We start from the raw sequence: 27120 nt of genomic DNA on the forward strand, positions 1-27120 counted from the left end.
AACTGGCACGTGGTCTCCCAACAAACAAGCAAGCAATATGGTTAGGCTTAACATTACATCTTAAATGTAAGGTGTTCAGTGAACAGGGCAGTTGAACTCATCTGTTTATTTTCTGACACCACCACCACCTCTCTCCATCCTCCTCGCTGAAGAACTCACTAGCTTCAGGAATTGTGAAATGATAAAAGACGATGTCAGTTTTACCAACACCTCAATAAATTAAGTAGTTTGTGGATACAAATTAGGTGCCCCAACACTGCCTGCAGAGACTTTAGAACTGTACACCTGTGCCATGGCTGAGGCTCAGAGCTAGAACAGAAGGAATGGGGGAGATGTAGAAAATGATCAGAAAGTAGATGAGGGCAGTTTGATTGTCGTCTCCTGCTCCTGAATGTACAAAGTCCTAAAATTGTTCAGTATTTTGGACCAGTTTTCAGTAGCTTCCTTCTAAGATAATGACTAAGCAACGGAAATTCAGGAAGTAATACTTGGATCTAAAGCACTGCACACTCTAATTAAGGTGAACATCTTTAATTGGATGTGAAATAAGCACACACCCTCAATACCAAATTAGCCCTGTCTTATTTAGGGTGGCCTGTATTTATGATTTGGTTATTGGTTACTCATAAAAAGTAAACATCGGTGTTAACTTTGGACATTCTTTGGCTTCTTTTTCCATGAGGTATTCAATGATTTTGCTTTCGTCTCCATTATTCAGTGGTACTTCTTAAAATTTGTTGAGCTGTTAAATGCTCTGTTCAGAGATATCAAATTTTTTTTACTGGCTTATTATTTATTGCATGGTGTGTATAAAAGTATAAATTCATAATTGATTTTCTGGAGAACACAAAAGACAACATTTCACAAAATTTGTACAAGCAGCAAGGGACCTCACTAAGTGTCAGCACCTGTTGTAAACTTGCAGGAGCACTATCCTCAATTGTTCATTCAAATAGACAATAAATTATCGGCAGCGTGCAATAGTAGGAAGGTTCATCACTGGTCAAGAAGAGATTTCTAGAAAGAAATTAATTGAGTATGAATGAGTAATTCTTGCTTAATTACTGCAAAATTGTAAGATATTCAAAAGCAGAGTTTGTGTAAAACAAGTTGCAGATTGTTCATTTCGCATTGCTGCTATTGACTATTTTCACCCCTTAGTATTTATTTTAGTCCTTGATGTGTTTTATTTCATAATATCTTTCACTTTTGTTTGTACAGCAATATGATGTCTCGATCTCTGATCTGAATCAGCCAATGCTAGTCAGCCAGTTAAAAATTAAACGTTTTGAAACAGATGCGGTTCCACGTATTGCTCACCTCATTCCAGAGCTCTGCTTTCTGACAGGTAACAGACAAAAGATTTCTAGTGAAAAAGACCTTTCTTCAAATGAGAACTGAACAGTGTAAGGATACTTATGTTTATATCTCAGTCGAACCTGTTGTTAGGAGCTCATCTGTCTTGTTTTAAGCTGGTCAGCTTGCTTTTAGACTGACCAGCAATCAATTTTCAGAATTAAAAGCCAAACGAAAGAAATCTATTACAGCTTGTATTGAATTATTTGTCCAATCAATTAGGAACTAGAAAGACTAGCTTTGCCTTTAAAAAATATACATGATAAACTGAACTAATGCAATTCCTTTTCAAAATGCTCTAAATCATTGCAAAGTGGTGTTAATTGATTCTGGAGGAGAATGTTTCTCGCTCAACATATGTTGCATTGGTAACAAGGAATAAAAGAACTGACTCAACCATTTGAACCTAACAGTGTTGCTCAGAATTTCCAGGATGATGTCGAGGTGGGTGCCACTAATGGTTCAGTGGCCTGTTCTGTCTATGCAGATGATCCTATCACTGAAATTTGGGGCAACCTAGTTCTCATCGAGCCATGGATTGAGTCATAGATTCACACAAAATGGAAACAGGCACTTGCACCCACCAAGTTTGTGTCAACTATCCATCCCCCAGCTACAGCGATCCTATGCCAGTCCCCATTTTATTCTCCTTGCATTCCCCTCAACTCCTACTACTCAACTACACACTAGGGGCAATTTACAGTAGCCAATTAACATACTAACCCGAACGTCTTTGGGACATGGGAAGAAACCGGAGCACCTGGACAACACCCACATAATCATTGGGATAAACAACACCAGAGGTCAGGATTAAACCCAGGTTCCCAGAGCTGCAAGACAGCAGCTTGTAGAGCTATGCCACTGTGTTACCCCAATGGGCAGATATAGGGCCTAGTCCACCACTCTAAGGTTGAATGCTCCTACAAGAAGTTTGAGCCATGTGACTAAAAATTTGTTCTCAGTCACATTTAACTTGCCATTCACACTTATGAAATTTAGTTCCATTGACTTCAACAGAACTAGATTTTGGACATGGAATTGGAGTTATTTCTTCATGATACATTCTGTCCCATTGTCTTTATTTTCACATATTGAACGAAAGGGTTAATGTTCACCAGAATTTTAAAATCATTTGAAATTTGGTGTATGGTTTCTCAGGATCAGAATGGCTCTCAGGCTAGATAGAAACACCTTTGTTAGGCACTTGCTTGGATGACTTGCTTCCATTCCAGTTTTGTGCATTATGAAGCCAGTGTGGGAACCACAGACTCACAGATGGGACAGGAGGCAGCCAGCAGGGTGAGCAGGAGGGTTGTTTGTGAGGTGGTGCACTCCCTATCGCTTACACAGAGCCTCTATGTACATCCAGTGCATGGACTCATGGTCCTCAATGTCATTTGAAATGCTTCTTCTCTGTATAGAGTGGTCGTAGGCAAGAAAATCCCAGGAGTCAGTGAGGATGTCGCATTTCTTCCATGAGGTTTTATGCACATTCATGAATCATTTCCTCTGATTGCCTGGTAATCTCTTCTCATGACAGAGTTCGGCGTTCGGCTCTGTTTCAGGAGTTTGGTATTGGGCGTGTAAACAACATTGCTGACTGAGTGTAACAAGGATGTCAATGCCTGGGATTTTGGGAGACAGTTTTGGTGGTGCCTTGAGAGGCCTGCTATAGTAATCCTGGTCTACCATTTGGAGTGGAGCTGCTCTGGCCTGTGATTGATGTCATCAGTATAACCCGCCTTGAAGTGAAATCTGATGTTCGTTTCACTCATTGAAATAATCATTTTGATTCATTTTCTCCGTAATTCTTTCCTCACAGGGCTAAGCAACCAGGCCCGCTCTGATTTCCGTATTATGAAGGATCTGGCTGCGGAGACACAGCTGACTCCTCAAAGGAGACAACAGAGACTCCATGAACTGATTGATAGTATACAAAGGTAAGCAGATATGTTTGGACAAATGTTTATTTACATGAGGACTACATTGGCAAAAGTAAATAATATCATCATTCATCTGGGGCCTTCATATATAGAGCAACATCTGGCACTCCATTAATTTAAGTGAGGGCAATCCTCAGAGTATCTTGTTCCTACAGAATGCATGTACTATGCCCTTGGTGAGGCCAGTTAAGCAGCTGGCTGTGTTTTCTTCTGGTGATTCATAGTTCACAAGGGGACCTGCTGGAAAAGTACACCTAATAACAGTCTGCAATGGGGACTGGATTCTATTTCAAAATTTGCTTAGGTGGGCACAGATGCTGAATGCTGGGTCTAGGAAAAGGAAAATCTAGAGAGGTTGCAGTGAATTTAAAAGGTACTGACGGATAATGGAAAGAATGATGGAATCTGATTTGACTATTAGTGGATTACTTCACAAGTTATTACAGGAATATCTGTAACACACTCACACGTCTCACCAGTTGCACCCGCCCCCTTCCCTCGCCTCACTCCACCATCAGCCAGAACCTGACATTCTGCTCTATCTGCTGACAGCCAAGTCAGCTGCTACATGATTACAGGTGGACAGTTTTTGATGAAGCTCCCGACCCAGATATCATTGGCTATGAACACTTCCTAAATCAGAAATGAAATCCAAGCAGTCTCTACGTCAGTGGAAGCTGTATGAGTTGCACCACCATGTAGAAGTGGAAGGTAGACCTAGAGAGAACAATTTCAGTTTACCTGGGGTATCTAAAGTTGATTTCACATAATGTTGTTTTCTTGTCATTGCACATTAAATTCATTCTTCTTTCCTGTGCTGACTATTCTTGCATGGCATGTGGGAATTTACTCTTATGGTTGTTTTGTGATGAATGTGAAACTCCACTTCCTAACCTCACTGCTTTGCAGCTTCACAAGGCCAATAGCTTGCTTGATGATTTAACTGTTAGATATATCATTGTCTTGCTTTTGGGCTTTCTTGTTGGGCTTCCTTTTTTGGATCCTATGCCAAATTTGAAGGGTTACCTCTTTAGTCTCCTTGCAGATGAAAGGAATCGGGGACGTTGAACTGCTGCAGGGCAAAATCATCTTGGAAATGCTGTGAGAATTTGATCTACATTTGCATAAACCTGATTGCTGAAAACCAACTGCACACTGATGGAATTAAATCCTTGACAACTGATCTGGTGTTTCTTATATTGCAACATGTATGCTGACAGGGAAACCCCAAATTTTTGTGAAGCCAGTCACAGATGCAGATCCTAGTGCTGTCTAACTCTGGCTGTTGTCACAGAGGAATTTGATGTAGGTTGATGCTCATGCAAACAACTTCAATAATTCACACTTTGAATTAACATTCGGCCAAAATGTTAGAACCTTGTTACATTTTCAATGGCATCTTAGGAAAACCAGATGCAAAGCAATTGATGATGACATATATAATAACATGGCTCTATAGCAACCAATAACATATGGCCAACAGGTCCAGCAGAAAGTTGTCCTTTTTCTAGGAAGCTGGAGTTGTCATCAACCATCTGATATGTCCACTTTTGTCTTTGGTCTTCAGAATTCAATGAAACTGAGCCTTTGTCTTGACACCCTGTTACGTGGATATTGCATCCTACCATCTCAACTTTCTTGTTGCCCCTCCCTTTACTCTCCTGTTTTCAGTTGCAGCTTCTTCCACATTCAGTACAATAACTCACAGGAAAATCTGCAATGGGGGAACTGAGTGTCCAACTTTCTATTGGGCAAGCTGAAATAAAATCACCTCCCTATCTGGCAGTAGATAATAATGAACATGTCTTGTGAACTATTTTAATAATTTTGGTAGAAAAGCAAGCATTGGAATATTTACCCCAAGTCGTCTTGGGTTTAAATTCCTCCTGAGTGGTAGCAAGGGCTGTGGGTGTTAGCGAATCAACAGTTTGTTGATTTTGTTTTCTCAGCCTGACTTTGTTTTCTCAGGGAAGGATTGTGTGGATCTCAAAAAAAAAATGCTCCTTTCTTATAATCAGTTAAAATCATAGAATGAGACAGCACAGAATGAGAACGTCCAGCCCATCATGCCTGTGCAGGATGATTGAGCTAGAGCAATCCTCAATTTTGGCATTGTAGCTCGAGATAAATTTATATGCATAGGTTTGAAGGTAGATGCATAATGAAAGTATGACTCCATGGCAATGTTTTTTTACAGAAACAAAGTAGCACGTACCGAGTTGGAAGGCTGGGGATTACGCCTTGATGAGCAGATTTCATTGTTTGGCCGTGTCCTTCCTTCTGAGAAAATTCACATGCTTGATCATTCTGTAAGTAGTTTTTGATGTTCCAGAGACATCATGATGATGAGGTCAATAATAAAATTTACATTTTGATGAATTATTCAATTTGTGAAAAAGTCATAATGTCTTTAATGCACTAAATTTGTTTTAATCTTGATCTCCCTTTACCAACCTGTATCTTCTTGAAATATCATCTCTAATATTAGTAATTTATGTCAACATGTGAAGATAATAGAGTTTAAATTAGAAATGGCACAAGCTCTTTGGATACACAAAGCAAATTATTTTTTCCATAGATTTTACTAAAAAGAGTAATGATGTCTGGATCATTTCTTGTACAGCATGTAAATTAGCATTGAGACAGATATTTTAACATGTGACTAAAGGGCTGGTGTGGGATAGAGAGACACTTGCCTCAACACAAAGACAGGAAGGAGCTGCACCAAAAGAACAGACTGCATGTGAACCAGAATAGAGCTTCACATGCAGTCTGTTCTATTGATGCAGAAGAAATAAATAATTAGAAAACTAAGGAAGTAATAACTAAACGGAATGGTGGAGAAGGCATTAAATTAATAACACAGGAGGGCAGTTTTAAAGTAGAGAGACAGTGAGAGGGTGGAAGGAGCACAATGGAAGGTCTGTCATAGAGAGGAAGATAGGAGAGATTGAATGTCAGAAGAGATAGTGGAGATGGATGAAAGAGGATGGTAAAGACTATTGATTAACAAAAGGTATATCTGCTAAAGGAGAAGACAAATGACTTCTGAAATTAATAAAGGACAGAGAAGAAAAACTGCCATCACTGGAAATGTTGGATGATGAGTTACATTGTGGACCAAATGATAATGTCCTGCTATGTGGTCACCAAACCTGTAATTTGGTTTCCTAAATTTGAGGAAACCACATCATGAGCACTTAATTGGAAGGAGGGAAATTGGGTGATCTTTTAACAGGATTTCTCATCCGTTCCACAAGGGTGATTCAACATTATCATTCTCAATCTCATTCCCACTTTAAATCTCTGCTTTTGGTCTCCTACACTTTTCCAATGGAACTCGACACAAGGTAGGGTTACAGATCATTTCATTACAACAGTGCATTGAGGTAGTGCAAGGGAAAATAATAACAGAATGCAGAATAAAGTGTTACAGTTACAGAGAAAGTGCAGTGCAGGCAGACAATAAGGTGCAAGGTCACGATGAGGTTGATTGTGAGGTCAAGACTTTACCCCATTATTCCAAGTGCTGGGAAGGTCTTGCTCTAGGCTGTGTATTCTATGTTGTTTTATGTGATCTTGACAAAGCCATTAAACTGTTTAATATAAACCATTTGCCTTTTTCATACCAGTTTGTGCCAGTATCACCAGTAGACTGGTCCAGAGATTCTCAGCACTCAAGGATTATTGGCAGTCACCCACTCCAAAATTGGCTGATGGTTTTTAGTCAAAGAAGTTGTGAAGCAGCTGGGAAGCTTTTGTCATGCCTCAGAAAAGTAGGACCATCAATGGGCCTTTCAGCTGAGAATCCCAAAATGTAAGTGAGCACCAACAGTAAATGATACGTTATTAAGATGCTGTTCATTGCTCCACAAGAACACAAGGAAACAGGAACAGGAATATGCCACTTGCACCCCCCCCCCCCCCCCCCCCCCCCCCCCGCCCCCAAGCCTTCCCTTGCCCTGCCATTCAATATCATCAATTCCTTGTTGCCAGATCTCCAACTCCCACATCTTTCAAATATTTACCTACCTCTAGTTTAAATACTTATAATGATCTAGTCTCCACAACTCTCTGGAGTAGAGAATTCCAAAGATTCACTATCCTCTTTGAGATGAAAGTTCTACACACCTTAGTTTTAACTGACCAGCCCCTTTTCTTGAAACAACATCCCTTCATTAAGACTCCTCCATTTGTGAAAACATCTCTCTATCTTCCTTGTCATCCCCCCTTAGGATCTTGTGTATTTCAATAAGATCATCCTTTGTTCTTCTAAACTCCAAAGAATACAGACTTATCCCATTAAGCCTCTTTTGATAGGAAATTCTCTCATCCCAGGAATTAGCCTGGTGAATCTCTTTTGGATTGCCTCTAATGCTGACATATCCTTTCTTAGGTAAGGGGGCCAAAACTATGTGCAGTACTCCAGGTGAGACGTCACCAAGACCCTATACAATCGAAGCAAACCTTCCTATTTCTTTTTGCAATAAATGCCAATATGTCATTTACCTTCTTAACTACTTTCATAATCAAAGGGGAGGTTCTTTCATGTTGTGAATACTGTTGGGACAAATTGTTACACTTTCAACTGTTTGCCACATTGAGTAGGTGAATATCTTTATCTGTTATTCAGGATTATCATCATGACTGGTTTTCTGCTCTGCAGTGGCCAACAAAATAAATCTTGCCATGGCTCTGTGAATTGTCAACAGGTTGCTGGCTTGAGTTAATGATGTCATCTCATCACTGTTGACTGCTCCTGATCCACCCCTTCCTGAGGCTTTGGCTTTCTTCCCAAAGTGTTGTGCCCAATTAGACAATACTCTCACTGCCACTCCTTATTTCCTATGACTTTGGAAGGAGAAATTATGACCACAATTTAATCTTAGGTGCTGTAACCAATACCCAACTGAAGCACAAATATAACTTGAAGATTTCACCCTGAAACTTATGTTAAGGCAAGATATTGTTATGTGCCCCATAATTTTATCAGATTTTCCACAATCACACCCAGGCAAAGTTTTCAGTTCCCTCTTGTGCATCAGATCATGATCGGTGCTTACCCTGTTTAGGGAATGCCCAAATGCTCAATGATAGATTGAAGTTGGTTGTTGAATTGTCAGTTTGGATCAAGGTGTTTGTTTGTAAAATAAGTGCTTTCTGCCCAGTCTTTCCTCCAGGATTCTTTGGTGTTGCTTATTTAACTCCAAGTGGGGTTTTGGGAAATCACCTGTCACATTGGGAGATCTTGAAGGTGTCTATGAATGGGAGGGTCCGGATTGCTGTTTATATTAGTTGTTTCTCAGAATATTGCTGCACCCCATCTAATCGGGAGGAAGGACAATGTTAAAAGGATTAAAACCTCTGAACAAGAGTTGATTTTAAAGGTGCAGTGGTTGCCTGCGTTACAAGTGGAATATGCTTTGGTGAGTTTGGTGTGATGGCTTGAAGCCTTGACTGGAACATAGTATTCAGCTGTTGGGAAGATCAGAGCTGTGACAGAAGTGTAGAAGGTTTCTGTTGAGAACAACCGCTTTTGCCTCCCCAAGTTGTGCTAGTGAACCTTTGGATGCTGTTCCCTCATGGCTTTATTTTTGAGCTAGTCTTAAGGAGATAATGATAGATTATGGAGCAGTCAAAAGTCAGTTCAAGACAGGTGAAGGTCAGATCATTATGTGCCTTTTCTCCACAGAAGGTGACGTTGAGAGTGTTGTGTGCCTTGCAGTAGTCAAAGTAGAAAGCTGAGATGGCAGATTAGGTTGGACTGGGTTGCAGTCTCCAGTTGTGAAAAGTAGTTAGTCATAGTTTTTGGATGGGATTAATATTGCTTCAAAATCCTGGATCCTTAATTTCTTCTCTGAAATGCTTAATTTCTTCAGCCAAAGTATGGTGAACCTGTGGAATTCTCTATCACAGAAGGCAGATAACCCAGGTCAGCCATAATCGTACAGAATGGCGGAGCAGGCTCAAAGGACCAAGTAGCCTTCTATGTTTCTATGAAAGGGGCTATTGTCATTGCTTTAATTTTGAGTTTCCCTCCTTTAACTGAGAGGTCAACCAATTGTAAATAACCAGCTGTTTCAATGACATTAGTTATGATTTCAGGAATCTGTTCAGACTGATGAGGCCACATGAAAACTCTCCATCATTCACCTCTGTAGGACTAGTGTCTTCCACTGCTGATGGTGCAGAATTCCTGACTAGGGATGAAATAAATCAGTAAAGATCAGAATTCCTCTTTTGAGTGAAATAACTTTACTTGAGGTTGAAAAATTAGAGTAATCTTATTGTAACACCTAACACTGATACCCTGTCCTTTCTCTTTACCTCTCTATTCCAAAATCTGAGCCTGTCTTGGGAGTCCATTTGCCAATAATTTGATGGGGCATAACTTATGCTAATTGATCAGGTCACTCTTCCCTGACCACAGGTGCCCTTATGGCTGACCAGTTAAGATAAAACCCTGTTAGGCATTAATAGCTGTAATTACAGCTTTCCCTGTTTCACATTCCACCCCCCCCCCCCCCCCCCCCCCCGCCGTTTCCCTCCTGGCATAAACAAAAGGGCTTTCAGAGTTTTCCCCCTCTCCTATCTGGTATCTGTGTTAGGTGTTTAATACAATTTGAATATGTCATACCATCTGTAGGCCATACAGTCTTGAATCATGCTAAATAATCACAATGGTGTTACACATATAATAAGGTTTCATTTATTGTGATTTCAAGTGGGAAGCTGGTTTCAAAGGAATTACATATTCACAATGGGGTTACATTTGGTTGCAAACTTTGGAACTTCTCCACCTGCATTTTTTCTGTTGAAGCAAGTCAACTGCATATTGACGTGAAACACCATGTGACAAACAAGTCCTTCAGACACAAAAGGGCTTCATTGTAATGGCTCTTTTATTTATTTAGAAAGCTAAAGTGCTTTTTTTAATGGAAAAAAACTCAATAGTTTCTGACTATTAGCATTTGCAAAGACTTGGTGTTTAGAATTCAGCCAAGTGAAGCCTGTTCATGACTCTGAACTGACACATACACACTTGTCACCTGCATTCTGCAGCTCGACAACCGAGGTTGAGGTGAAGTGCAATACTGCTGTCAGAAAGATTGAGAGCAGTATCAGGACTATGAAGCAGCCTCATTTATCACCAATCTTCATTGAGATTGGTTCTGTTGCAGATGCACTTGGAAGGATCAGGACTAGTTTCTCACCACAAAACAAACATAAAATGATGATGAATTTCTGTGGGCAGCCAAATTTGAGGAGAGTGTTCGAAAACCCTCCTAATTCATGGTGTCAAAGGTTTAAGTAGGGTCCAAAAGGCCATGTGAAATAGTTGGAGCTGCTCCCTGCATTTTTCTAGGAGTTGTTGCATGGTGAAGATTATGTCCACTGTACCTTTAGATGACAGAATCCACAGTGGATTCAGAAAGTAGCTCTCTGGCAACTGGGAGCAGATGGTCGTAGAGGACCCTGATACTGACTTTCATACAGTGGGGAGACCCATCAATAGTTACAGCAGTCAGACTTACTTCACTTGTTGAAGGTGGTCTTGATTACAGCATCTCAGAGGATCTCTTGGAGGACAAGCTCCAAGACTTGTTTACTAAAGCATGCAAGAGGATGAACCTAACACTCAACATCCACAAGATTAAAGTCTACTACCAAGTTGGCCCTGCTGCACAATACAGCACTTCAACCACAGAGGTTCCTGTCCAGGCCCTGGAAAATGTGTCAGGAGCCACCTCTCAGCAAAGGCAGATACTGTAGCCTTCAATGCACCAGTGCAATCTTTGATCTGTTCACAAAAAGAGTGTATGAAGTTGAACACCTCAGACAGAACTCATGATCAACCCTGCTATCCTATCTGCTTCTGATATCTGGACTACCTATAGCAGGTGCCTTGATGTGCTTGAAAGATGATGTCTCCAACTAAATCTTACAAATTTGCTAGAAGGATAAGGAAATCAATATCAGTATCCTCTTCCCAACCCAACATCCTCAGCATTGAGACCCTAATTACACTTAGTCAGCTCTGTTGGGTAAATTACATTGTTCGCATGCCTGACACTAGACTCCTGAAGAAGATACCCTGCTCTGTTATGGGAAGAGATTACTTGGGGACGGGGGGGAAGAGATTCAAGGATGTTGTCAAAGTCTCTTTGAAAATGTTCCTACCAAGTCTTGGGAATCCCTGGTCCATGACCCTCTAGCCACCTCTGCTATGTTCTTGGACATGTTGCGAACACAGTTATTTTCCACCACTGTCTGTGTTTTGTTTCTTATGCCATTCATATAAGGCTGAGTGCCCTGTAGTCACTATGTCCATCCATTTATGTTTTTTTGAACACTTAAAACTCTCCACCCTCTGGCACTGTTCCCATAACCAAGGATCGAGAGATTATAGCCAGAACCACCTTTGCTTTCACATTCCTTCCTTCAGCAGTCTGGGATGCATCTAAAGTATACAGATGATTTTAGATTTGTGCATTGGAGACATTAAAGTACTTGCTTCAAAAATAAGTAAATATTTCTTTCCTTTATATTAAAGATACATTTCAATAATAATGCTCAAATATGGATGTTTTCTATGCTTCTTACTTTTGGATAGCTGAACTTATTGTGTAATGTAGTTATTGCTTAACGTTTGGTTTGTTATTTATTAGGGTGCAAGTAAATGAAAATACTACATCCTTCATACAGGCTTTGAGGCATCACATTGAGCCAAGTACACAGTTGGTAAATATGCATGCTGTGTCTGCAATTTTTATTGCTTAAGAAGTAATACAAAGTTTGATTCAGTTGAATATTATTTGTTAAATAACAGCATTTTACAATAGCCAAATTCAGTTTGGCTATTATGTTCTGTCAAAATGATGAAGAATGTACTTCTATTTTACATTGATCCCACTCACTTAACACCCTCCCTGAAATACAAAGAAAAGGGCAGTAAATAGAAGAATGGTTGTCTTAGGCAGTAAGACATTTGTCAGCTTTGTTATCATTGAGAATTTTGTGGCATTGGTGGAATGCAAATAACAGAATTATCCCTTATCAAAACCAGAATTGGTATATATTATGACTATATCTCAGGTAAACCATTCCACCTCATCATTCCCGATCAGTTTGCAATCTGCATCATTCTTCTGCAACAACTATTCTCGCTTGTCCAGTTTGTGGAACTGTTCTTGTCTGGTCTTATTCCTTTTAGTGCAGTTGTAGCCGGACAATCATCTGAAATGTCCTCTCTTCCTGCTCCACCACCGTCATCTCTGGATTTATCCAGGATCTAGGTATCAGAATAGCTATGCAAATAAAATAGATGTGCAGCAATTCAGTAACAGGAAACAACCATTTAGTTTTTTTTAATTAAAGAAAGCTAGGGTGGGTGAATTCAGCTGGCAATATATAGGATCTTGGTTGGCTTATGAAAAGATTTTTGAGTTGTGTTCACAGCTGGTATAACTCATTTATTAGTTTTGGAGGGAAGAATATTCTTATGAAACATTGCCCAGAGGTAATGCTGGAGTAATCTTCCTGGATTTGCATCATGAGTGGATAGCAGACTCTTCCTGCCTCTGTGTAGGTGGTCTTCCTGATCCCCTCATTCTTACTCTTGAATGCAAACAAATAGTGGTGGTTATAGAAAGTCCAGTTAGGAACATTATCTTCCTTCAGCATCTTTCTTCTGTCATCCATTTGGAAGGCATTGCTCTCGCCTTATTCTATTCCTGTGCAGTTGTTGAATGTAGTCTTACCCATAGTTTATGAGACTTAATGTTTGAACCCCTCCAATCAGGTTCCTGCTCCTTCCACAGCACCTAAGTAGCCTTATTCAAAATTGTTATTGACCTTCCTTGTAACTGTGGAAAATTTTGCCTGTTCACCATTCTCGAGTACTTGCAGTCTTTCACCAGACCACCTCCTGCAACACCTCTCCTCAGCTGTCCAGGAGAGTGGGATTGTCCTTGGTTATTTCATTCATATTAGTTCAGCCAGAGTTAGAGAATCAGTGCAGTGACTTCTCTTCAAGTTACAAAGTTACAAAGGAGATTCAAGTACCAGATTCCTACTCTAAAATTCATTGAGGATAATTTCCTGGAAACTGTTGGGAGCAGCCCAATATGTGGACAGTCAGAGACTTTTTCCCAGGGTGAAAATGGCTCACACCAGGGGGCATAATTTTAAGGTGATCGGAGGAAGGTATGGGGGGGATGTCAGAGGCAAGTTTTTTACACAGAGAATGGTGGGTGCATGGAACGCACTGCCAGCAGAGGTGGTGGAGGCAGATACATCAGGGACATTCAAGGGACTCTTAGATAGCCACATGAATGATAGAAAAATGGAGGGCTATGTAGGAGGGAAGGGTTAGAGAGATCTTAGAGCAGGATAAAATGTCGGCACATTGTGGGCTGAAAGGCCTGTACTGTGCTGTAATGTTCTATGTGCTCAGGCAACCAAAAACAAATTATAGCAGATGGATGAAGTTTCCTTATATGCCCCATTTCCTTCCCATACAGATAGTGCCTGTGGGCAAATCTCTGTGCATCTGCAAACCTTTTGTTGGTTAGATGTGATAGTCTCTTTATTCCATGGTCAATAACTACCCAGGTCAGATTGAAAAGAAAAATTGTTTAAAAATATTTATTGAAAAGAAATTTGAAGGTATGTAAATTAACTTTAAAAAATTAAATGTATTTTCTTATTTAATTAACTGCACTCAGACCTTTGTGCCTTTAACTGTGCAAAATGTGTAGTCTGCCACAAGTAAAACCCAATGATGACTTACAGAAGCATGGTTCCACCAAATGTGAAGGAAATGTGGCCTGCAAGGAAACTTCATCCATCAGCTGTGACTTTAGGTGGTCTGATCACACATTGGGCTGATCCCAGCAGATTCCAGGAAATTGCACTGAGAATATTTTGAAGTAGAGATCTATTATTGGAACCAGCAACTGTTCTTTGTTGCTTCCCCATCCCTCTCCAGGGCCAGAAAGGGAAATATTTAAAGTGAGCTGCCTGTGATGACAGCGCCTCCACAGGCACCTCGTCCCATATGAGGGATGAAACTCAGCCTTTCTATCTCACTGATAGTGACCTTCAGATTAGTTCCAGGAGAGGGCTTGGGAAGTAAGGGGATACAAGGATTCCTGTGACATTAAAGAGATAGTCCTGCTGTTCTTGGATCAGTTGAAAGATGTTTTTGAAATTAAAAAAAATCTTATGAGTAAAGGTTTTGTTTGCATGTTTTAACCCCTACTTTATGTATCAAAGGAACCTAATATCTAGTGTATGTGTTGAACTGAAGTTGTGTGAGTTGTGCACAACCCACCCCATTGCACTGCTAAAGTAATATGCATGGTGCACATGTTATTCCCAAGAATTGGCCACCATGCATACCAGTGTCTACCCCAATATGTTCTTCATAACTAATAACCTTTTTTTGAATCATAGGTGTTGTGCATCCTACCCTCAAATCAGAAGGATAAATATGATTGCGTAAAGAAATTCTTGTGCATAGAGAAACCAACTCCAAGTCAATGTGTGGTGGCCCGTACACTGAACAGGGCAAATATTATGAGTATTGTCACTAAAATTGCTCTACAGGTGGCCTGCAAAACAGGGGGAGAATTGTGGATGGTGGAAATTCCTGTAAGTACTGAGTACCTGATCTAACATGTATCTTTTTACTTGGCTCTCATTGATCTCGGCATGTCCATTCTTCCCTTTCAGTTTGCATTAATTATTTGTTTTAAATGTTTATTTACTATTTCAAGGAATCTGTAAATGTATGATTGTTCTCTTGACTACCTCTGCAGCTGGTTGATTTTCAGCAAATGTAATTAGTCAATCCTAAACCTTTTACCACTTTGTTAATTTTCTTTATTTGCATTAATGATGTAACACTTTCCTTCTTGTCTTTTTAGCTGCTTGTTCACATTCACTTTTGGTGAATTTTCAGATTTTAAAAGACATAGATGCCAGACTATGTCATACAGACCTTCAAACCTACACCATTGTTCGATGTCATGCTTCATCTGATCTTTGACTACTTTCTTGCTTGACTCCCATAATTCTAAATTCTCTTTTAGTTCAAAAATCTAACTCAACCTTGAATATGCTTAATGACTCAGTAGCTCTGAGTTATTAAGCATACTCACCTCATCAGCTCTCTGGGAAAGAGAGATCTATCGATTTACAGCCCTTTAAGAGAAAAAATGTGTCCTCATCTTGGTTTTAAGTATTGATCCTTGTACTAAGACTCTGTCCTCTAGTTGTAGTCTTCACATTATCTGCTTTATCAATTCCCCTCAGAAATGTTAATGTTCAAGTGAGGTGGCCTCTTATTCCTCTAAACCTTCCTCAAAAGGCAAATCCCAGAAATCAATCTAGTGAACCTTTCTTAAATGAAAGACCAAAACTGTTTCTGTACTCACCAAAACCCTTGAAGCAAAACTTTCTTACTCCCATACTCCATCCTCCTTGCAATAAAAGGCCTTCTTCGTTACTTGCTGTACTGGCGTGCTAACTTCCTGTGCTTTTTGTACTTGGATACTCTGATCTCTCTGGTTCATCTGATCTTTGAGTACTTAGCTGACTGCACAGTTATGACACTGACGAAAGTTTGAGGGGCTAGTCATGGTGTCTTTTCTGGAACATTCAGATAAGTAACCAGGTATTATTTGTGTCAGGAGAATTTTTTTGTTGCATACATTTCATTCCAATATGTGTTCAACCCATATTAGAGGATGTTTTGGAAGATCCTATGATTTCAACATTCATACAAGGAAGAAATGGAAGAACTATATACTTAAACCTAGCTTACATTTGCAAATGAATTACAATGGTTTTGTGGTAATCTTAAAGATAAAACTTTATTCTGCAGTTAAAATCCTTGATGGTGATTGGCATTGACATTAATCGAGATGCACTTAGAAAGGGAACATATGTTGGATTTGTGGCAAGCATCAACAGCACAGTAACAAGGTAAGTCCAGTTTAGTTTTATTTTAACAATTTCCAACTATTCAGATATTAAACATCCAGAGAACTTCCAGAATATCAGCTCTGAACGAATGCTTTCCACCAAGATTTTCTGGAGCTTGACTTTCTTGGGACCTAGCTATGCTGCTGTTGGTCTTCCACTGAGTTTACTCTTCACATTATTGAGGGAACAGGGCTTGATAATCTAGGAATTCTTCGGTCCTTACCCTCTCAGAAGCTGGATGCATTTTCTGGAATTGGTATTCTGAAAAGAAAAAGGATTTGGTGGCCTTGTGATCAGGAAAAGTGAGGTCCACTGTTGGAATCCAGCCTTGGCAGTGGCCTGGATCTCCAAAGAGGTAAGAATTTGATTTTTGTTTGTTGTTCTCATTAGTTCAGTTTTGAAGAAGCCAGGAATCATATACATTCTTCTCTTGGGAAGGGGAAGTGCCTGGGTGAAGCTGACAAACTATGCCCTTATGCTTCAACCAGATGGCAGCAGAACTTCTCAAAGTTCTGGGTATTGCATTTCTAATAATATCTGGTGCAGATAGTTGTGCAGCTTCTGCCCACACCTGGTTGAGGGGAGAGGAAAAGATGTATCTCTACACATTTACGAAGCAAAACTGTGTCTTCCCTACAGTTGTAGGCCTCCTTGATGTGGATGAAGGAACAATGGCAATATTTTGGCAGTTTATGACTTCATCTGATGGAAGATTGGAGTGACAGTTGATGTACTTTTGCATTTCCTGTGCACATTATACATTTGAGAGGGGAGATTCATTCTCAATGTGATCCATTTATAACTCCATCAAAAAATGTTTCCATTTGGATGTTTTTGAGCACTGAAAGATTACTTCCCATTTCACCTTATGTGGCACAACAAAACTGATGCATAGTTCAAGCATTCAAAAAGAGATTTTAGCAATTTTAATTTTTTGGATCAGTCTTACAATTTATCCACATAATAATTAGAATACTTCGATGGATGGATTTCTCTACAGATGGTTTTCTCGCTGTATCTTCCAGCCTTCTGGTGTAGAAGTAGCTGATTGCTTGAAAGTTTGCATGAAAGGTACTGATTTCCACCCCCTTTTCTCTCACTTAATCTCTTTAGGAATAAGAACTGTAAATTTTTGTTCATGTGTAACACAGTTACAATAATAAGATTGATTAGATGAGTGGGCCCAATGCTTGGAAGCTCAACTCCAGCCTTACAAATTAATGAAACTGAGCTGACAAAATCCAGTAATATGTGGATTACAGCAAGTACCAGAATTTAACAATAGGAATGTCTGGATTGTAGTAAACATTAGAAAAATTCAGCACAGGAAACATGCCACTATTGTGCTACATTATTTCATGATTTTTAATCATGAAGTGGCATGGTGTCAAGACAACAACCTTCCCCTCAATGTCAGCAAAATGAAGGAGTTCAGCTATGGAGGGGCAATAAATGTTCCCTGGCCAATCCCCTATGATATATAAAAATAATATACAGAAAGTTTCTTACCTTTGTGTTGTCCCTCACTTTCAGTAATAATCTATAAAACACTATCTGATTGCTGCCATGAGATAGAGTTTTGATGAGGACATTAACTGATGCTTGGAAATTGAACTATGGTGGATGTCTCCATGCCAGAGGCCCTGCTACAAGGCAGATGAGGCCACATGGCAACCAGACCGCAGATGCAGAACCTGAGGTCCTACTGCTATTGATATTAGTTTATTATTTTCACGTGTAATGAGATACAGTGAAAAGCTTTTGTTTGCATGCCGTTCAGACAGATCATTGCCATACATAAATACATCAAGGTAGAAAAAGAAAAACAGAGTGCAAAATATAGTGTTGCAGTTACAGAGAAAGTGCAGTGTAGGTAAAGTGCAAACAAACAAAGGGCCATGATGAGGTAGATTGGGAGATCAAGAGTTCATCTTAAGCATCTGAGAGGTCCGTTCAAGAATCTGATGACAGCAGGATAGAAGCAGTCCTTGAATCTGGTGGTATGTGTGCCCTCAAGCTTTTATATCTTCTGTCTGATGGGTGAGGGAAGAGGAGACAATGACTGGGGTGGGAGTGGTCCTTGATTATGTTGGCTGCTTTCCTGAGGCCACAGGATGTGGAGCCCAAGTCAGCCGAGGGGAGGCTGGTTTGCATGATGGACTCTAATTTCTTGTAGTCTTGGGCAGAGCAATTGCTGTACCAAGCTGTGGTGCATCTGGATAGGATGCTTTCTATGGTGCATCGATAAAAATTGGTGAAGGTCAATGGAGACATGCCAAATTTCCTTAGCCTTTTAAGGATGTGGAGGTGGTGGTGTGCTTTCTTGTTCAGCCATGTGATTGCTATGGCTAAGGACAAACTGTTGATGATATTTACACCTAGGAACTTGAAGCTCTCAACCATCTCCACCTCAGCACTATTGATACAAGCAGGGGTGTGTACTCCATCCCGCTTCCTGGAGTCAATAACAAGCTCCATCATTTTGCTGGCATTGAAGGAAAGGTTGTCTTGACACCGTGCCATTAGGTTCTCTATCTCCTACTGGCTTTGATAGTTTGTTATCATGAAAGCTGTTTCCACTGTTTTTAAATGTCTTTGCTTTTTAAAGATACTTAAAAATAATTTAAGTGATTAAATAATCTAAAAAAACATTTATTGTAAGCATAATTTAAAAATGTTAAAAGGTTAAAAATATGCCAGATTACTGTAAATTAATTAGAAAATAGCGAAACGATGCAAAGTGAATTAAAAAAAACTGCACCAGGACTTAACATTTTAATGGAAGTCGATGACCCCATTCAAATGATTGCAGTAGGAACTTATATACCAACCATAGCTATTGTACATCTAAGGAGGCGGATATGAAGTGAGAAGCCTAAACAAAGCTAGATTAAGCAGTACTGTATATTTAGTTTTTCAGCTGTCTCCCCTGACAGTGCTTGACACTGATACTGGATTTCCAAACAATGTATAGCAGGCACACATGTATTGAGTAAAGTATTCTATTCACCAGAATTAATAGCCCTCAAGTTTAATCTTAATGCAAATAAAAATTTGCTGTTAATGATTTATTTGCTCTGGTGAAACAGTCTTGAAAACTCAATGAAAAATGTAATTTCATGGCTCACATGATATTTTGTAGGTGCTTTACATAAATGGCTGGAAATGAATCATGATTTGCCGGGCCGCATTGTGGTTTATCGTGATGGTGTAGGGGATGGGCAACTAATGACACTGGTGGACTATGAAGTTCCCCAAATACTTGACAGCTTCAAGTATTATAGGTCAGATTATAGGTAAGGCTTAAATTCTTTCTTGACAGAAGCATCAAAACTGCTACATTACTCGAACAATGAGCTCACGAACTCTCACATAAATATGTGTCGATAGCATATTTAAAAAGTCTGCTTTCTGTGTTGAAACCTTCCTTTCAAAAACTAAAGCAATGCGAACCTACTTGAATTTATTATTGTAGTCTGGCATTTGGCAGCTAAGTACGTCGCTGTCTAACAGTTCCTCAAGATTAGCTTACCTCAATTGATGGCACTTTCATTCCACACGATGAGAGCCCTGCCGACTGAACAGTATGTCGCTCAGTCACCTGCCGTTTCCATAGAATTTCTCCAACATAAATTTGCATGGATTGTGAGGAGGACCTCAGCCAAAATTCTACTGGGATCATTTTTAATTAATTCATCCTTCTATAAAGACATTATTTCAGCACCCAAGCTGTTATAAAGAAAACTTGGAAAATATCAACAGGATTAGTCAAAGTCTGTATGGATTTTTGAAAGGGAAGTCACATTTGACAAGCCTACCAAAGTTTTTGGAAGATGTACAAGTAGAATAGATAAAGGAAGACCAGCAGAAAATTTTGATAAAGTCCCTTTAAAAGATTACTGTGTAAAATTAAACTGCATGGTATTGGGGAAGAATGTGAAATTTGCTACTGCTGAGGCCAAGTCACTGAATCTATTTAAAAATGAGATAGATAAGTTTTGGATACCAAAGTTATAAAGGAAAGGAGCGTGTGGGAATATTGCACTGAGATTGCTTCTCAGCCATGATCATACTGAATGGCAGAAAGGTTGAACGACCCACTCCTGCTCCCATTTTTCCTGTGTTTATGCACCCTTAACATCTCATTAGTTCATAACACAATTGAGTGACAAACTTATCTTCAATTTCTAATAAAATGATAACTATTTTTCTCACTATTGATGCTGTCTGACCTTCTGAGTATTTCCAGCAATCTTTGTTTTTATTACATATTTCCAGTATCCACAATACTTCGTGTTTGTTTTAATGGAAGTCTTTATATTTTTAGCCCTAAAGTTACCATCATTGTAGTTCGGAAGAAAGGTACCTGTCGATTCTTTGCTGGCACGAATGGAATGCTTCAGAATCCACCAGTTGGCACTCTGATTGACAGTGAAGCTACTCGTCCTGAATGGTTTGTGAGAAGTATAAATAAATGGAGTAATTTCCACATCAGATTGCATTCACTGAAAACCTTTTGAGGCAGTCACCCCTGATGAGATACTGCAGCCTGATTTGACTGAGATTTAAGAGACTGGTAGGAAGCTTGGGATAGCCAGATGCCAATAGAGGCCCACGGCAGTAATCTGAGGGACTTCCACAGAATGTAGTAGCCAGGTCCCTCTCTCAGAGCCTCTAATCAGCTTCAACCCCTTCTCCAGTACCACATTTTGCAGCCTTGCCCCTATGTGTTTTTAGCATCCAATTATAGTCTTTGTGAGTGACTGAACCAGGTCCCTTTGCAGATGGAAATCTCTTTGCTATCATGACCTTGTCAGAGGCTGATGGAAGCTTTGGCCTTTACCACAAGCCCAGTTAGAATGTTAACTAAAGCTGATAAACTATCCTTATTATATTAATAGCAGACTGGATCACAACATAATGAATATAACTCAATTTTGTTTTATGATATTGATAGGTATGACTTTTTCCTAATCAGTCAGTGTGCACGTCAAGGGACAGTTTCCCCAACATACTACAATGTTGTGTATGACAACAGTTGCATGAAGCCAGATCATGTGCAGAGGTTAACCTACAAGTTGTGCCACCTTTATTACAACTGGCCTGTAAGTCAAATTATTAAATGGAATGATTTATTATTTTCAAGCTGTTTTCCTGAACTCAAAAATTTTTCAGTCATTGTTTTGTGATAAACTTAGCACTAGCTCAGTTTTTGGGGATAGTATCAGTTGGCCAATATCAATTATTGGCTGTGAAAAACATTCTTTATAAAAAGAAGCTAATCAAAAGAGGCTTTGATCCTGAAATTCAACTTATAAAAAGCAGTATTTAAATATGAATTTCTAAACATCTTCTTCTCTATCAATAAATGCTCATTTAAGAAAATCTGCACTTATAGAATGTTGCTTTACATTGTGTTGTGCCAGTTTAATGCAATTTAGACTTTGAGAGTGCAGACTGAAGTCTAGGATTTTATTGAACTATTTCCTGGGTATTAGTTTATTTGTTGGAAATCTGTGTTGTGGGATAGAGCAAAAGTAAGTGCCTACTCTGTTTGTTTGGTGCATCTCCAAGTGGCTAGATTCTGAATGGTATCAAGGTGAAGCTTCCTGAAATTTTTTGGAAAAATATGTTGCAAAGCAATAATGAGAGGGGGAATGGGACTAATGGGATGATATGGACCCGATAGCTGGACATAGAGGATATGGATGAATTGATCGGATATTCTGGTAGAGCTGTGACTTTTATTAATTTGGGTTTTATTGATTTTACTGTGTTAGATGGTGCCGCTCCCCCACCCCCACCCCCGAGAGGTTGAATGGGTTCCTGTGTTGTTTAAGGTTGTCTTAGTCTGAAGAGAATTCTCTTCTAAAGAGGAAGTCTCCACCTGCTGTCTATTATTGTAAGAGTCCTATGTAAGGTAGCTTTGTCCATATCGAGTTAGGGATTGAGACATATTGATGTAAAATAGTAGCAGTTAATTGTTTTGTATCTGGATTTGAGAATGCCTGATTCTGGTATTGGGTACCTCCGATAATATTTGTTCCATTCTGATTCTCAAGCTTCCTCAGAAGAAACTTATTTTTAGAAATATAGTGAAAAATTCAGATATTCAGATCTGGAAGAGTACAAGGCTAAAAGGAAGGAACTTAAGAAAGAAATTAGAAGAGCCAGAAGGGGATATGAGAAGGCCTTGGCGGGCAGGATTAAGGAAAACCCCAAGGCATTCTACAAGTATGTGAAGAGTAAGAAGATGAGATGCGAAAGGATAGGGCCTATCAAGTGCAGCAGTGGGAAAGTGTGTATGGATCCAGAAGAAATAGCGGAGGTACTTAATGAATACTTTACGTCAGTATTCACTACGGAAAAAGGTCTAGGGGATTTTAGTGGGGACTTGCAGCGGCCTGAAAAGCTTGAGCATGTAGATATTAGAAGAGAGGTGGTGCTGAAACTTTTGGAAAGCATCAAGTTAGATAAGTCGCTGGGACTGGATGAGATGTACCCCAGGTTGCTGTGGGAGGCGAGGGAGGAGATTGCGGAGCCTCTGACGATGATCTTTGCGTCGTCGATGGAGATGGGAGAGGTTCCGGAAGATGGGAGGGTTGCGGATGTTGTTCCCTTATTCATGAAGGGGAGTAGGGATAGCCCAGGGAATTATAGACCGGTGAGTCTTACCTCCGTGGTTGCTAAGCTGATGGAGAAGATCCTGAGAGGCAGGATTTATGAACATTTGGAGAGGTATAATATGATTAGGAATAGTCAGCATGGCTTTGTCAAGGGCAGGTCCTGCCTTACGAGCCTGATTGAATTTTTTGAGGATGTGACTAAGCACCGATGAAGGGAGAGCAGTAGATGTAGTGTATATGGATTTCAGCAAGGCATTTGATAAGGTACCCCATGCAAGGCTTATGGAGAAGGTGAGGAGACATTGCAGTGTGGATCCAGAACTGACCCACAGAAGGCAAAGAGTGGTTGTTGAAGGGTCGTATTCTGAGTGGAGGTCAGTGACCAGTGGTGTACCTCAGGGATCTGTACTGGGACCCTTACTCTGTGATTTTTATAAACGACCTGGATGAGGAAGTGGAGGGATGGGTTAGTAAGTTTGCAGATGACACAAAGGTTGGGGGTGTTGTGGATAGTTTGGAGGGCTGTCAGATGTTACAGAGGGACTTAGATAGGATGCAAAGTTGGACTGAGAAGTGGCAGATGCAGTTCAACCCAGATAAGTGTGAAGTGGTTCATTTTGGTAGGTCAAATATGTTGGCGGAATATATTATTAATGGTAGGACTCTTGGCAGTGTGGAGGATCAGAAGGATCCTGGGGTCCGGGTCCATAGGACGCTCAAAACGGCTGCGCAGGTTGACTCTGTGGTTGAGAAGGCATATGGTGTATTGTCCTTCATCAATCGGGGAATTGAATTTAGGAGCCGAGAGGTAGTGTTGCAGCTATATAGGTCCCTGGTCAGACCCCACTTGGAGTATTGTGCTCAGTTCTGGTCGCCTCACTACAGGAAAGATGTGGAAGCCATAGAGAGAGTGCAGAGGAGATTTACAAGGATGCTGCCTGGAATGCGGAGCATGCCTTATGAAAGCAGGCTGAGGGAACTCAGCCTTTTCTCCTTGGAGAGATGGAGGATGAGGGGGGACCTGATAGAGGTGTATAAGATGATGAGAGGTATTAATCAGGTAGATAGTCAGAGGCTTTTCCCCAGGGCTGAAATGGTGGCCACAAGAGGACATAGGTTTAAGGTGCTGGAGAGTAGATATAGAGGAGATGTCAGGGTTAAGTTTTTTTACTCAGAGAGTGGTGAGTGCGTGGAATGGTCTGCCGGAAACGGTGGTGGAGGCGGATATGATAGGGTCTTTCAAGAGACTGTTAGATAGGTACATGGAGCTGAATAAAATAGAGGGCTACAGGTAAGCCTAGTAATTTCTAGGGTAGGGACATGTTCGGCACAGCTTTGTGGGCCTAAAGGCCTGAATTGTGCTGTAGTTTTTCTATGTTCTATGTTATTAAACTGCAGCTATCAGTATTAACCCAGCAATTCCATTTGATCATTTTTGAATGTGCTGGGATAGTTCAATATTTTTTCAGCACTGGGTAACATTATCCTAGTTTTCTTGATAAATAACTGGAAATCATAAACTTAGATGCTGTCTCTAACAATTCTTTATATGGAATTCTCTGTAATCCAAAGATTGGTGGATTAAGAATGTTATCTTTATATTCTTCCATAATTATTTATTACCATTTCTAATTGAGTCATTTTGTAGTTAAAGGTGAGAAATCTATGGCAAATAGATATTAATCCTGAAAAATTAACTATTATAATTCATGGACTACAAGTTAATGATGCATATAATTCTGGTTCAGAAATACTACAAAGGTAAAATGTAAAAGTAAGTATAAAAATTCCTAATAGATGTAGACAAATAATTATGGTTTCAGTTTACATAAAAACAGCTTTTAATGTTCAGAAGTACAAACATTTTAACCAGTATAAATTCAAATCCTGGAGACCTTTACAGTCACCATCCCATGCATTCAGTTCACCTGATGAGTGGTGCAGTGAACCTGAGCGCAGAAGCAGGCAGAAGGTGTGAGCTCTTACCTGAAAGAGCTAAGATATCAATACTCATCAAATTTTAATGGCAGCTGACTGCTGACCCCTAAAATAAATTTAAGTTTGCAACAGAGCAATCCTCCCAGCGGGAGTATCCAGCAACAGCATACATACATCATATTTGAAATCCCTCGTGTGGTTCCATAGTATTAGAAGAGGGAGTTGATACCTTCAGCACTCCACATTATAAGCAGATGTCTAGTTCACAAGATGCAACATTTTTTGTCTATTACAAAGCAATTTTGGTAGTTCTATATATATTGCTTACTTCTCATTTGGAAAGAATGGAATCTAAAGAATGGAATAAAGACATCCACCAGCAAACCATCTGTTTCTGTTTCCAGTATTAGACTTTTTCATCATCATCTTCCCCCCCTTACTTTTTCTATTAATTGTACCCACTGTTTTATCAAAAACAAGCAGATTTTTTTTCACTCAGAGAGTGGTGAATCTTTGGAATGCTCTGCCCCCAAGGGCTGTGGAGACTCAGTCATTGCTTACATTAAAATTGAAATTGATAGATTTCAGCATATTCAAAGAATCAGGAAATAGGGCAGGAAAATAGTAAAGATAGAAAATCAGTCTTTTTGAATTGTGAAGCAGGCTAGATGGGCCAAATGGCCTACACTTATTGTAAGATGCGCAATGGGAAATAATTTCAGTGGATTTAGTCTGATTTTTTTTAAATCAATATGTAGTAAGCCTGGTTAAAACAGAAAACATCTAGAAGATCCAAAATTAAAGCAGATGGGATTTTATTTTTGTAGCTAATGTCATATAATCTAAAGACGTTGTGGTATCTGTTGAAATTTCCTTACTTAAAAGCATTCACTTTAAGAAGTGCCATTCCCCTTTAATTTCATGAAAAATAGGATCTTGAGACTTGTCTGGCATGTGGTACATATTAGAATCAATTTATCTTTTTTCAAAGCTTGAATGGGATGTCCTTCCTGTGACATCAGAAAACTCCATCTGCTGGTTATACATTTTCTCTCATCTTGTGGGAATAATAATTAAACTATCTTGAAGCAGTGTATGAAGAAGTTCATCAATATATTCAACTCATTTCTCACTAAAATTCATATCATTGACCATTTATGTTCTTGGTGGATCACCTGGGAGCTACAATGATGATCATTAACACCTACTCGTTGAAGAGATTATCATGTTTAGACAAAAGTTTTGAATTGGTTGTTGCTCCTTTTTCATCTTTTTACTATGAAAATATACTTGTTTTGCCTTTTTCCAGGGTGTGATACGTGTTCCAGCTCCATGTCAATACGCATGCAAGCTTACAGGTTTGGTGGCCCAGAGTGTTCATAGAGAGCCTGACCTGCAATTGGCCGATTGCCTTTTCTTCCTCTGAAACCTAACCATCAAGCAAGCAGGCGGTGACATTTCTTCTCTCTTTCGGAAAAACCAAAATGCTACGTGTGTTAGGTTGGTTTTGAAATCCACAATAGTCTTTGCTTTAGGGAAGTTAACTATTTTAGGGAAGTTTATTTTTGTTCTCAAGTGTCATTTGCATTAAAATGAAAAAGTTCTTGTTAAATTTCCATCGGTCTTTTTATAACATATCTGAAAAAAGAAAGTCATATTTCTTAAAATGTGTCTATGATGAGCCTTAAACATTATCTAAAAGATGGTAAATTACCTGTGATAGAAAAATATGTTCTGTATTTTTTTACTTCACAGCACACAAGAAAGTGCTGTAATTTATGTTGCTTTTCTTTTATTCAAGATTGTTCTGTATTTGCACATTTCTAGAAAGCAAATGAACAGCTTTAATATACATATTGTTGCTTTTCAATATCTCAATTTAAATTATAATCTTTGATAATTTTGTTGTAATTGACAAATTAATCATTTCAGGTTGGTAAAGCTACAGGACTTATTATTTTAAACCATTTGATAGAGTATTAATCTGTTACTGCAAAAGGTCTTCCTTATTCCTTTAGTTTCTGAATTGTTTGGTTACTTGATGCTGATTTTTTTTTCATTTTTGCACATTATACTATTATAGTTATTGCTCAAAATAAAACATTTTGTATCCAAATCACTGCTGTTTAAAGGTATTAAAGAACTGATATTCACATTTTTTGATCATTAAAGGTTTACTTCAATAGTATATGCATTTTTTTTGTCAGGGGTCACATTTTTTCATAAATTAAATCTACTCTATTGATTTGGAGTTATGTTGAAAGAAT

At 39.3% G+C, this 27120-nt stretch overlaps 1 protein-coding gene across 1 annotated transcript in view; it reads left to right on the forward strand.

The window, feature by feature from the left end:
- The window catches only part of LOC127576272 (piwi-like protein 4), a 45525-nt gene extending 18978 nt beyond the window's left edge, over window positions 1-26547 (forward strand). The window contains 12 exon segments of the mRNA XM_052026758.1: window positions 1222-1348; window positions 3179-3296; window positions 5497-5608; window positions 6932-7116; window positions 11969-12041; window positions 14757-14954; window positions 16189-16289; window positions 17290-17360; window positions 19432-19585; window positions 20617-20742; window positions 21247-21394; window positions 26163-26547. Of these exon segments, the coding sequence (XP_051882718.1) occupies window positions 1222-1348; window positions 3179-3296; window positions 5497-5608; window positions 6932-7116; window positions 11969-12041; window positions 14757-14954; window positions 16189-16289; window positions 17290-17360; window positions 19432-19585; window positions 20617-20742; window positions 21247-21394; window positions 26163-26279 (1530 nt within the window). The 3' untranslated portion in view covers window positions 26280-26547.
- Window positions 26548-27120: the final 573 nt, after the last annotated feature.

This window comes from Pristis pectinata, chromosome 11, assembly GCF_009764475.1.
Source record: "Pristis pectinata isolate sPriPec2 chromosome 11, sPriPec2.1.pri, whole genome shotgun sequence".
In the NCBI taxonomy this organism is placed as follows: domain Eukaryota; kingdom Metazoa; phylum Chordata; class Chondrichthyes; order Rhinopristiformes; family Pristidae; genus Pristis; species Pristis pectinata.